At 35.9% G+C, this 13,189-nt stretch overlaps 1 protein-coding gene across 1 annotated transcript in view; it reads left to right on the forward strand.

Moving 5' to 3' along the window:
- The window catches only part of LOC106872973 (lysyl oxidase homolog 4), a 112,649-nt gene that overhangs the window by 84,626 nt on the left and 14,834 nt on the right, over positions 1-13,189 (forward strand). The window contains exons 3-5 of the mRNA XM_014920159.2: positions 4,347-4,517; positions 7,056-7,212; positions 11,615-11,755. Coding sequence (XP_014775645.1) covers positions 4,347-4,517; positions 7,056-7,212; positions 11,615-11,755 — 469 coding nt within the window. The remainder of the gene's footprint in view (positions 1-4,346; positions 4,518-7,055; positions 7,213-11,614; positions 11,756-13,189) is intronic.

Genomic DNA, 13,189 nt, shown 5'->3' on the forward strand with positions numbered 1-13,189 from the left:
TATATATATATATATATATATATATATATGCTTACGTGTACATGTGTGCGTGGGTGTGTTTGTATGAATTCGTATTATTTATATATGTCTGTATTTATTTTCCTACAGCATTCATTTAATTTTATGTTGACGCCTCCACCGTTGCTTATGTCGAAAGACTATTGAGAATCTCTTTCCCGGTTTAATGGCTAAAGTCAGCAATAGCAACACCCTCAATATCTCTACAACATATTTCTACATACACGTAACAGATTATTTATTATGCTGTGTGGTGAAAGGTCTAATTAATCTCAACGGTATCATTGCAATAGTGACGGCATTGATAACGAGTCGTCAAAACTGAAATTCACAACTGGCAGACGTTGATAAAATCTTTTATCCAGGTACCACAAGAAAGTGAATCTGGCTACTTTAAGACTCTGAGTCATTGATAATAGTTTCATTTCAGTGTAATGTCTATATATTATATTGAGGTTTGGTTTGTTTTGGGTGGTAAGGAGGTTGGGTTGTGATTTAAGAACGTCATTAGAAATATCATACTGTCTCAATTTTTTTTCTCTTTCGTTTAAGTGTCCTATAATAATAATAATAATAATAATAATAATAATAATAATAATAATAATCTTTTCTACTGTAGGCACAAGGCCCGAAATTTTTGAGGGAGGGTGCCAATCGATTAGATCGACACCTGTATGCAACTGATACTTAATTTATCGATCACGAAAGGATGTAAGGCAAAGTCGACCTCGGCGGAATTTGAACAACGATTCTGCCAGCTCGCCGCCTTAATGGTAATAATAATCCTTTTTACTAAAGACACAAGGCCTGAAATTTGGTGGGAGGGGCCTAACTGATTACATCAACTCCATTGTTTCACTAGTACTTTATTTATCGACCCCGAAAGGATGAAAGGCAAAGTCGTGAACTCAGAACGTAAAGACGGACTAAATGCTGCTGAGCATTTCGGCATTTCGTCCGGCATGCTAACAATTTTTATTTTTTATTTTTAATCTATTACTCGTTTCAGTCATTGAACTGCAGGCATGCTGGGGCACCGACTTAAGTGTTTAGTTGAACAAGTGAACCCCAGTAACTTTTTAAGAATTTAATACAATAAAAGGCTGACACTTAATCTATCTGTGCCTTTTGCCGAACTGCTAGTTTACCAGCTCGTCAACAAACCAACTCTGACAAGCGGTGGGTGGGGACAAATACAAAGATATACGCGCGCGCGCGCAAACACACACGCACACACACACACACACAGATATATATTTATACATACATGTATACGACAGGCTTCTTTCAGTTTCCGTCTATCAAATCCAGGCCTTGGTTGATCCAACATTAAGCATGTGTGAATGAATGCTATAGTGAACTTTAAAGGGCATATGCTATAATGTACTTTTGAAATCTAAGATTTCAGCCGACACTCCTTCCGTGTAAATTAAAGAGAATTAAATGCATAGGGCCATTATAAACAATTCTTTCTTATACAGTTTCATCAAGGACAGAAAAACAGTTCGACTGGTTTCAATTATTTTATGAAATCTTATTAGAAAGTGAGTACTCATCTATAACTATTCAGCGAGATATTGTACAATATAGTGTTAAAGTACACAGTCTTTAATGTGTCATTAATTTTCTAATAAACAGTCTCTAACTGCCGATGATACAGTACTTATGCAAATTGGATTCCTCGATTTATTAAAGTCCTTAAATCCAGTGGTTGAAAATATAATCTTTTCTTTCCACGAAGAGGTTGTATGAAAAACGATGGCTTACACAAAGATACACGCGTACGCGCACACATACACACACACACACACACACACACACACACACACACACACACACACACACACACACACACATACACATACACACACATATACACATACACACACACACTCAGAAATAAGTTTAATTTAAAACCAAACATTGTCGGTTAAAATTTAGATTTGCTTTAAAGTACATTATATCAAACACATAAACACGCGCGCATACACATATATCAAACTTATATGTGTGCGTGTGTGTGTGTGTATACATACACACATGCATACATATGTATATGTATATTTATACATACATATCTAGATATGGACATGTATACACACACACATACACACACACATACATATAAGTAATATACATGCAGACACATGCATACACACACATACACATTCAAGTATACTCGTGAGATAAATAACTGCAACTTAAAAGAACTCATTACCAAATTGGAACATAGCAGAATATATTTGATATAACGGAATAGTGATTGCTATTTATTCAGATATAATAGATATCCATACACACACACACAAACCCACACACACACACAAGCACACACGTACATATATGCACTCTCAATTTATCTGCATCCATTCTGTTTCATATTTCTTCTTCTAGACTCAAGGCATGCAGTAAAAACAAATAAGAACGACTTTAATTAAATATCTACAAAATGTGTTAGAAAGACGTGTCTTTTTTTCTTTTCTTTTTTCTTTTGCCTCTCTTATTTTCCCGACATTTTTCCTTTCATTCAGTGCAAACAGCATAAGTGTTCAGAGATTTATCTAAACAAAACCAAGCTAAGTGTTAAGAGCTTTCATAAATGCGGGGAAATTAACAAGTGAATAAAACCATCTACAGTCCTTTTTCTCTTTTAACTTCCGTTTTTTTGTATATTTTGATCATTTTTATTTCTTACTCATTTTCAGTAACATTGCAATACTGTGAATCTGCTATCTCACATTTAACCATTCTACCAGATGAGCAGGTCATTATACAACCGTGGCGCTCGAGTAGAAATATTTTGTGTACTTTTCTTTGCTAGTAAGCACGAGGGTGTGTGTGTGTGTCTGTATGTTGTTGGTGTTGCTTTTGCTGTTGCTGATGTGCGTGTGTGTCAATGGTTGCATGTTGTGTGTGTGTGTGTGTGTGTGTGTGTGTGTGTGTGTGTGTCCACACCATAACCTCTTCTATGTTCATATGCAAATGTCTGAAACCATTGCTGCTGCTGCTCTTTCTGTTGTTGCCTTGATACGTTTGATCATCGTAGATATTAATTCTTACATTACTTCTCTTGTTTACTACGCATGCCACTATGCTATATCTGCGTACTATTATAGGAATCGGGGCAAAGTGAATATCAAAACTTGCCAAAATGAATATCAGAACAATGACACAGCAATGCACCGCTGGTATGATATGAACGTCTGACCCTTCAATTGTGGTCTGATATTTAACCGACTCGACCACTTGCAGCTCATTTATTACCTATATTTGATACTTGCTCAGTTGTCTTTATCACTATTCTTGCAATTATGGTTGCAAACAATTTATTTAAAGATGTATTATAGCAATATAAAGATACTAATTCAAAACCTTACCCAATGCCATAGCCATTTTGGTCTCATGTTGAGGATCTATTTTCAGTGTTTTAAAACTTTTTTGTCTGATCATCAGTTGCAGCAACTGAAGAACTGTACAATTGTACCATTATTGGTTCAATCATACCACTTTTAGACACCTAAGCTCTTTGGTTGCATAAATTGCCAATGACATTTTCTGTTATTAGTCCTTTATTCTAAAAGCGCGAGATAACAGAATCAGTATAGCACTGAAGGAAATAACACAATTTCTTTGTGCTTCTTTCACTGTCAGTTAAAATCTGTCTGAGATTAACCCTGCTTTTCATTCTTCTGAGGTGAGTAACATAAGCACCAGTCAAGTGCTGGCAAAGATTTAACTAACTGCTCTACCACCCAGTGTGAGAAGCCTTTCGCTTATATACTTATATTCGTAAGAAGTCATTATTTTTTCTCATCCTGGCAGTAACTTCGAAATACGAAAACGAATTCCAGTGTCTAGAAAGTATATTTCTAAACAATACTTCCGATGGGAGCGAGGATAGATTTGTATTGAGACTGTTATTTCATTCTCCTTCATCCACAAACTTGGAAACAAAGTGGAGGAGCACATGATTTCCCTATCTATTGCTTCGAGTTAATGTCAAAGTAACCTGTATAGTATTTCGCAGAGTTCCTAAGCATTAGATTGTTCACTTCTCGTTGCAAATATCTCTTAGATCTTATCCTACCGTCTTAAAAAGAGAAGATACGTTGTACAATGTAGTTTCTGATATTAAAAAGACGATGCTGGATGCGGCTCGAACGTCTCTCGTCATGGGTCTACTCAGTCAAGGATGACCTGGTCCTAAATAGCAACCATAACAATAACAACAACAACATTCTAGCATTACACAGCAATTTCATCATCAGTATCATTTTTTTCTGCTTTCGTATTCCTCACTCAACTTTCTCGTCTGGTTTATCTTTCAGAAATTTAAAGTAACGCTGGATGGAGGTCGATTTAAAAAGGAAGGGCGAGTTGCTATACTCTTGCCCGGAGCTAAGAAGTATGGAGTGATCTGTGGTGACCACTGGAGTTATTTTGAAGCTTCTGTGGTCTGTCGGCAGTTAGGATTTGGTTTGGTGAAGCAAATTTTCCAGGTAAGGATAAATATTATGATTACTGACTATTAAGGAATGAATGTATGCGTATGATTATGTGCTTGTCTGAATGTGTAGAATTGGATGGCATCTGCTGATGTACGAAAAAAAAATCAGAAATTAAATTCGTTTACTGAAAGAACTCACTTCTGACGCCTCGTATCCAAAACTTTCTTTCCGGTCTAAAACATCAGAATTCACTTTCCCAATGACAAACGAACGTATATTATTTACCAATTTTACAATATCTTACCAACTTGGCCATTTTAGTTCTGTTGCTTATGCCTATGTTACAACAAGGAAAAATCTAGGTAGTCATTCATTCTGATAAAAATAGCAACCAAATTCTCTCAAATCATGAACTACCAGCTTAAAGGACTTATTGAAAAACACCGTCTCAGAATTTTTACTTGACAAAGATAGAATCACTCTCAGTGAGAGCCGACCTCAATAAATGACAATATGTACGTGTGTGTAAGCGTATGTGTGTATATATATATATATATATATATATATATATATATATTACTAACTTGGAAGTAGGTCATGGATCTCTGGTTCTCTCCCTACTGGTCGGTGGCTATATATATGTCTCTTCCTGATGTAGCTTACTTGCCTGGTGATAAGGTTATACAAAACATGAAAGAGAGAAATGGAAGAATACAGAGGAGATAAACTATCTTGGTCTTGCCAACGTTATTTCTATCACATTAACCGCTAAAATCTCATGAATGCTTTGCAAGACATTATCATTTCAACAGCGGTTTTCATTTAAAAGTTTGTGTAGTTGCACTCGCTGTGAGGGTGTTCTGTGCAATTCTTTTATGGATTTGCTGTTTTCCCGAGAACATTACTTCAGCTGTTCTTCCTTCCACACACGCTGATATAAGGGTTGTTACTATGATAATAACCAGAGAAGGCTTGAATACTTGTATTGCAGAAGCAAGAATTCTGGAATGAATTTCTTATTGGTGGTTCAAAGATGATCTTATTTCAGTCTATTTCGTATCAATGACATCAAGCGACAGCTAAGATAGCTTAACATTTACTCAACAACTCCTTAGTAACTCAGACGCAGCATGTCCATGTATTTAAAACGTTTGCTTCGTAACCATAAAAGCCGTTCCAAGTTCAGTCCCTCTGCATAGTATCCTGAACAAATGTTTTGCTGTTGTTTTTTACTATATTCTTGAAATTCAAAAGCCAGTTTGTCACACATAGTCACATTTTCCATTATAATTCATTTAAGGTACACCTGTCTACGAAATACTCAGACACTTACAGACTAATTCAATGAGTTAGCCGTTCCATTGGTTGAACTTTGTAACATTCATCGTTAGAACCGACGGGAATCCATTTACTATTTTTTTTTACTCTGACACACATAGTGAAGGTAGAATAAGTCTTGTATTTTAACTGTTTTGTTCACTGATTTATTTTACTGAACCAGCATTTAACCTTTGTTTTTTATTCATCGCCGAACAACTGCTAACTTTTCAAAATTAATTAACAATTTCACTAATATTTATAGTGATAAATGCAAACTTATACTCTGGGCACACAATATATTAGGTCTGACTCATAAGCTCACAAATGTTGACGAAATTCGAAGTAGGTGCTTACAATCTATCTATCTGAGATTGTCCAAATAACTATGTCAGTTTTATTGTGTTAGTAATTGATTGAAGTTTTGACTGAAATTCTGTCAATATTCCTTTTTCTTGGAAATTCTGGCTACATACATGAGTATACATATATCTATCTGTTTAATCCACTTGCTTACCTGTGTCTACTTGTGTATCTATATGTGTTTGGAGACATATATTTGTACATAGATGTAAATAAAGGATCGAGTTAATGACGCTGCTCATCCGTGTAAAATTGATTACTATTAAGATATGTGGTATGTATGTATGTATGTATGTATATATGTATGTATGTATGTATGTATGTATGTATGTATATACAGCATCATGACGAGCTGGCAGAATTACACTACGGTGCTAGCCTAGTTCATGACTGCTTTATATGCAGCTGATCTATGCTGTTGATGGAAGAAAGAAGGTCGGGTACATGCTGTCAACAAAGTGGAAATCTCCATCTGAAGATTCGACACTTTTCTTTACCGCACATCACTAATATAGAAAGACTGTATTTATATTTAGTCCACAGTGAGGCTTAATAATATTTCAATTCTTCTGATTTTCATGCTGTTTTGAATATGCGTGTGTGTGTGTGTGTGTGTGTGTGTGTGTGTGTGTGTGTGTGTGTGTGTGTGTGTGTGTGTGTGTGTGTGTGTGCGTGCGTGTATGTGTGTGCACGTGCGTGTGGGTGTAAACACGCGAGTGTTTCTGTAATTATAAAGTATCGTTAATAATTATGATTTATCCATGTTAAACATCCATTTCTCTGAAGAATTAACCTAAATGTCTAACATTGTTTTGCGCTTTTGTATTTTGATACTCGAAAAAGAATTTCCATACAAGATGTTTAATAATTTATTCATTATCTTAACATTTCCACCAACACTACGGACAGGTAAATTACTATGGTGGAAGTGAACTTGATAAACTCTTTGCCCGCATCCGTTGCCACGGAAACGAAAGTCATCTAGCAGACTGTCAGACGTTTGAGTATTACAATCAAGTGAAATGTAGCACTAAGGAGTCTGTGGCATCTCTCATTTGCACAGACGGTAGGTGAACTCTCCTTCCTTTTTTATAACTGTATCATCTTCTGTCTTGTACTTCCATTTTCTTCTTTTTGTTAATAATCAAAATGGAAGGAGCGGTATCCATGACATGTGCAGAGCCTCCTAGACTGGTAAGATTAATGTGGTTTATTATGTTCAGTTTGAACATCAGTAGGTCGGTGTCTTCAGGAAAACCGTGGGTGGAGAAGGAATTTCAGAATGTTGGAATCTTGTGGGTAAGATGTATCTAAACACACATACTTAACTAATTCTATGAGTATATGCTGCACGAGGCTATGGCAGTACGCATGCACTTATCATCTCGTAAATGTGCGTGTGTAATGTTGTGTGTGTTCAGACTAATACATGTGTCATAACACCCATCACTATTACCAACAATACCAGCTATACCTTGTTACTAACGGGCGAGTGAGTGGAAAGAGCGGCTCTATGTGGCTGCCCGACCTACAAAAAATAGCAAAGGTTCTTCAAATATCGCCTTAACAACATCTTAAAACAGAAAGACACATTACAGAATATTGTTCTAAATACCCCTAAATAAGACGAGATGGTCATGGCTGAAACGCTTGATCATAATTGCCTTGGAGTTAAACACTACTATTACTATCACTAACTCTAGCTCTCCCTCCTTTTTCTTTCTCCATCTTCTTCACACACTGTTCTAACCACCATTTCATCTCTTTTCTCTTCTCACTAGTCCACATGGCATTGAATTATTCCTTTGAATAAAGTGTTTTGATTTCATCGAATCATTGCTGTTTTATATTGCTTGTTACAACCAGGATAAACCAGTTTTGTCTCTCATGCTCCACTTAAGTAATTACCTGCTTAAGTCTACCACAATTTTGTTTTCATCAGTGATTTGCGATTGTTTTTGTTCTTTACCATACCATCTAGTACATATACTCCACATTTTTCTCCTGATAACCAACAACTGATAGAGTCAACCATCTTTCCCCCATCACCTTTCGTAGCAAATTTAACGATCGAACGGAGGTGCCTCAATGTGGTGGTTTGATCTACTAAAAGGAGCAGCCAAACTTCCATCAAATTATTTCACCCACATAAAGGCTACATATCTCGCGCTAAGGCTGTAGCGACTCCTTGAATAGACTCTTAATATGCTCAGAGTCCAACCAACAACGAACTATTAGTCCAATATCTGGGACGACGCTGTTGCTATACGCCCAGATAACTTAGGCTGCATTCAAAGAAAAGGCTCCAAGATTGATATGAAGATGCTCACAAACATACTCGAGAGCACAGACGCACTGTCCATCCCCTCATTCTCTTTCTCTGTCTCTGTCTCTCTCTCCAGTAGTTTTCGTTCCTCAGAGCTGACTGTTTTACGCCATTTCCACTGAGGGGCACACTGACAAACTCGTTTCTCTCTAACTCCCGTTATCAGTACTGTGTCCACCACTACAATCACCACATTAAACCACTTCTCACAGTACTTCCTTCCTGAAATGACATCCCTTTGAAATTCTTTCCTAGCCCTCGCTTTTACTACAGCTGAAATCTTGCAATTGTTCAAGAGGAACATCAACCCTGTGAATCTCATCAGTTACGGAGGATCTGTAAAGACCGTAGACACAACCCCTTCTTCGAACCCAAACTATTAACAAAAAAATCACAACTTGAATGAATCCTTCACTATAGATATTACAACCAACCAGTAGCGGCCTTTTCATCAGATTTCCTTCAATTACAACCCTGTAGAACCTATTTCTTTCATATATCCTGACCAACATATATAATCTACCTAATTTCTTATTGCGGGCGGCATTGGGTGGTTGAGAGGAAGTTATGTCATTTATATATTGACACAGCTGTGTGTCATGATTTTCTTATGTTTACAGAAAAATTCTGATGGCTGTTGCCAAAATCTTTCAATATGTCTTTATTAATCGACCTATATATCTACCTATATGTCTTATTAGTTATCCATCTATCTATCAGTGCCGTATGGTGGTTGTTGTAATCAATGTGCTGCCATACCCAATGCCACCAAATTTCAAGCAGGGTTATAACAAAAGTTTTCCATTAAGATTTCTGATTAAATTAATGAGTAAGGTTAATATTTGTAATGAATTTGTCATTTTCGATGGGTGTGCAGCTCATACCTAGCACATCTGGAATATACGCCCCTGCTATTTATATTCTTTTCTTTCAATCTCATTATCGTTATTTTCCTCTAACTTCGCGTCTTTACAACTTTTAACTCATTCTTTCTCTTTTTATCTTTTCTAAATTTCTCTTATTTTTTTCTCTCTCGCACTCTTCTAGTTTCTTTCCACTTCCACTTTCTCATTTTTTTCTCTATGTGTGTATGTGTGTATGTGTGGTGTATGTATAAGTATATATAAATGCACACACTTATGTGCACATACACACACACACACACACACACACACACACTTATATGTGCGTGTATGAATGCAGAAATCATATATATATATAGGTTCAAAAAAACAATAACAAAAAGACAACAAAGTGAGGACGTGATACGGATAGTGTTATTGGACGCTCCGGGAAAGGAAAGAGAGAGTGTATGACGTTTCGGGCGTAGCCCTTCGTCGGAAAGATGGAAAGTTCGGAGAATGGAAAAACGGAGAAAGAGGAAAATGGTACCGATGCCCACGAGGTTACATTGTGAAAAGACCGGAAGAGGAGGTGGTGGGGAAAAAGTTTTTTCTAAGACAGGAGAGTGAAAAAGGGAGATGAATATCTGTGTGTGCGCGAGAGTCTGCGAGTGTGTGTGTGATAACAGAACGTGTGTGTGCAAACAGTCTTACTGTAAAAATATAGCCCCTTGATATACAACAGGCGCTTCACCAACTAGAAATAAATAGTTACTTTCAGTTTCTGTTTTCTTTAAAGATTCGTCAAGAATCGCTTAACATCGCCTTCTATCTGTCGAAGTAAATCCCGTCAAAAATTAATTAGTTGTAGCTGGTAAGACTGTAAGATACCAAAATTCTGAAACTAAAGAAACAACAAACTTATTGCAATGGAGCTTTATAGATATTGAAAATAAATTCAACTCCAGGTTCACCCACTTCGATATTGTAGAATATTACCCATCCATTTCTAGGCCCCCCTTCTGAAAGCTAAATTTAAGAAATCGTTCACTGCTGTAACTGACGTTAATATTATATAATCACGAACGCAAGGTAGTCGCTCTCAGTTTGTGACGGCTCCTTCAGGATAAGAAAAAAAGAGAATAATCTCTTCAGTGCATCCAAGAGTCGCTACGATGGATCAAAAATATCGGGATTAATCGTATTATGTACTAAACGCTTAAAAAATAGAGTGCAGTCATCCTAGCATAGAACCATATGCAGATGACGTGCCAACAGTATCCCATTATTTGAACGGACATAATATGAGCAAATTTAGAAAAGTTTAGAAAAATTCAAGAATTTAAGCTAAAAATTACAAGAAAATCAAATAAACTTTCTAGACACTACCCTAAACCGAAACACTCTATCCCTACCGAAAACTAAATGAGGAAACAATACATATCAATAGGGATTTTATTCACCCACCCACAATTATAAAACGTATTACATATATCATTTGTAAACATCAGATAAGAACATATTTAATAAAGACTTTTAGTTTTTGAAAGAGGTGGTTTCAAAGACAAACTGAAGTACTTAGAACATCCTATACAAAAAAATATCAAATTTAGAAATATGAATATAATTGGATAATAGCACTTCATATAGTATCCACAAACATAGCAAGAAACTTCCTATCACTCATAAGTACATACTTCCCTGGTTTACTCAGATATCCCAAAATATTTAACAAAAATTCAATAAAAATCAGCTGTAGTTGTTTAGATAACAGGCCCGCAAATTTCCAACTACAACCAAAAACTAGAAATGCAATTGTAGAAACGCATCAAATTGTCAAAGGTGCTACTGTTTAGATTTGGTGTGAAAGGAAAATAAATTATATTTGCATATACAAGGATGACAAAAACACCTTGGAAAGTCGATGTTAACCGCACAAATAAATTTCGACAGTATGTGAAGAGTTATTCCTCCTTAAGTTTTGCATTCAAATCTCACTCAGACCAACTTTGCCTTTCTTCTATCTGTTGTTGATAAAATAATTACTCTAGAATCGATATAATTGATTATACGTTTAAATTTGGTGTCCCAGTATGGCCATAGTCCAATGACTGAAACCAATAAAAGAACTCTCTTTCTTTTCTAACATGTACAAAAATATAAAGATATATTTTCACTGTAACTGTTTGTCAAAACATTTTTAACTCAACTACTACCCTACTAAGAATCTTTTGAACCCAGACAACTTGCTTTCATTTCATTCACAGATTAAATGATTATTCCATTACATTCTTTTACAGAGCTTCCTGACTTAGTACCAGACGCTGAAGCACTTCGATTATCAATGCGGCTTGAGGACAAGCCCCTTTACTATTTACAATGTGCTATGGAAGAGAATTGTCTTGCATCAGAAGCTTATGAAGTTAAGGAACATTCCAGAGGTAATGAATTCTGATATAGTTTAAAGAAAGGAGGGTTGTTTGTTTTGCTTTGTTTTTGTTGCTTTTTATAGTAAAACGATTTGTGGTAGTTGCCTGGGTGGATATAGTATCAGACAAAACAATTGAGAGTTTGTCGGTTCGCGTAGCTTTCGTGGTTATATCGTAAAGTCGTATTTTCGACTCAACGCATTAAATACTTGGGCAAGGCACTTCATTTTACAGAGTTTCAACTCACACAGCTGAAAATGTGTTGCGTCAGTTGCCGAGTGGCGCCACACAGATTAATAATCAAAAATTTTGCAAATGGTCACGACACAATGGATGTCACCGGATATCCTGTTGTGTTTGTAACCAAAACACTTTTAGCTTTCAAATGGTTCATACAGAATTGGAAACTAACTATTGCATGCAGTGGCAACACTGTAAACTTGACAAGCGTCTCTTTGATTTGTCACACCAAATCGTATGCTTCATGCAATGAAAAAGCTACAAGCAATATAGCATCATATCCGGGTGAATGGGAATATATATCTCATGAATGAATTAATTGATTAACTCATCAATCTGTGCTTTATCACTCACTAAGTCACCGGGACACATCTGACGGCTTCGACTTTGTATAATGCTTCCATGAAGTATTCAGCAGAGTAGTCCACTCTACACTCCAATACTCCGTGTTGCCTTGAGAAAGAGACAGAGAGAGAAAGAAAGAGAGACAGAGAGATGGTTTCACGTCGACAACTGCACCACTTGGCAATATTGATGACTTGTCAGACATGCCGGCTTGAAGCAGTTATATTAATAATAATAATAATAATAATAATAATAATAATAATAATAATAATAATAATAATAATAATAATAAGAAGAAGAAGAAGAAGAAGAAGAAGAAGAAGAAGAAGAAGAAGAAGAAGAAGAAGAAGAAGAAGAAGAAGAAGAAGAAGAAGAAGAAGAAGAAGAAGCCTTTCTACTATAGGCACAAGACCTGGAATTTAGGCTCAATTGGTACTTAGGATGAAAGGATGAAAGGCAAAGTCGACCTCGGCGGAATTTGAGCTCAGAACGTAGCGGCAGACGAAATACCACTAAACATTTCGCCTGGCATGCTAACGATTCTACCAGCTCACTGGCTTAATAATAATAATAATAATAATAATAATAATAATAATAATAATAATAATAATAATAATAATAATAATAATAATAATAATAATAATGATAATGATAATGATGATGATGATGATGATGATGATGATGATGATGATGATGATGATGATGATAATTAAATTCGTTTTATTGGCCACAAGGGCTAATATCAATTAAAAACATATAAGGACAAAGACAGGACGAAGGTTACAAACGGTTTTGTCCGAAAAGGTAGGAAAGTTCGTCTAAACAGAGGAAGAAAACGGAGAAAGATATAAGTAAATAGAT

This window comes from Octopus bimaculoides, chromosome 2, assembly GCF_001194135.2.
Source record: "Octopus bimaculoides isolate UCB-OBI-ISO-001 chromosome 2, ASM119413v2, whole genome shotgun sequence".
NCBI lineage: Eukaryota > Metazoa > Mollusca > Cephalopoda > Octopoda > Octopodidae > Octopus > Octopus bimaculoides.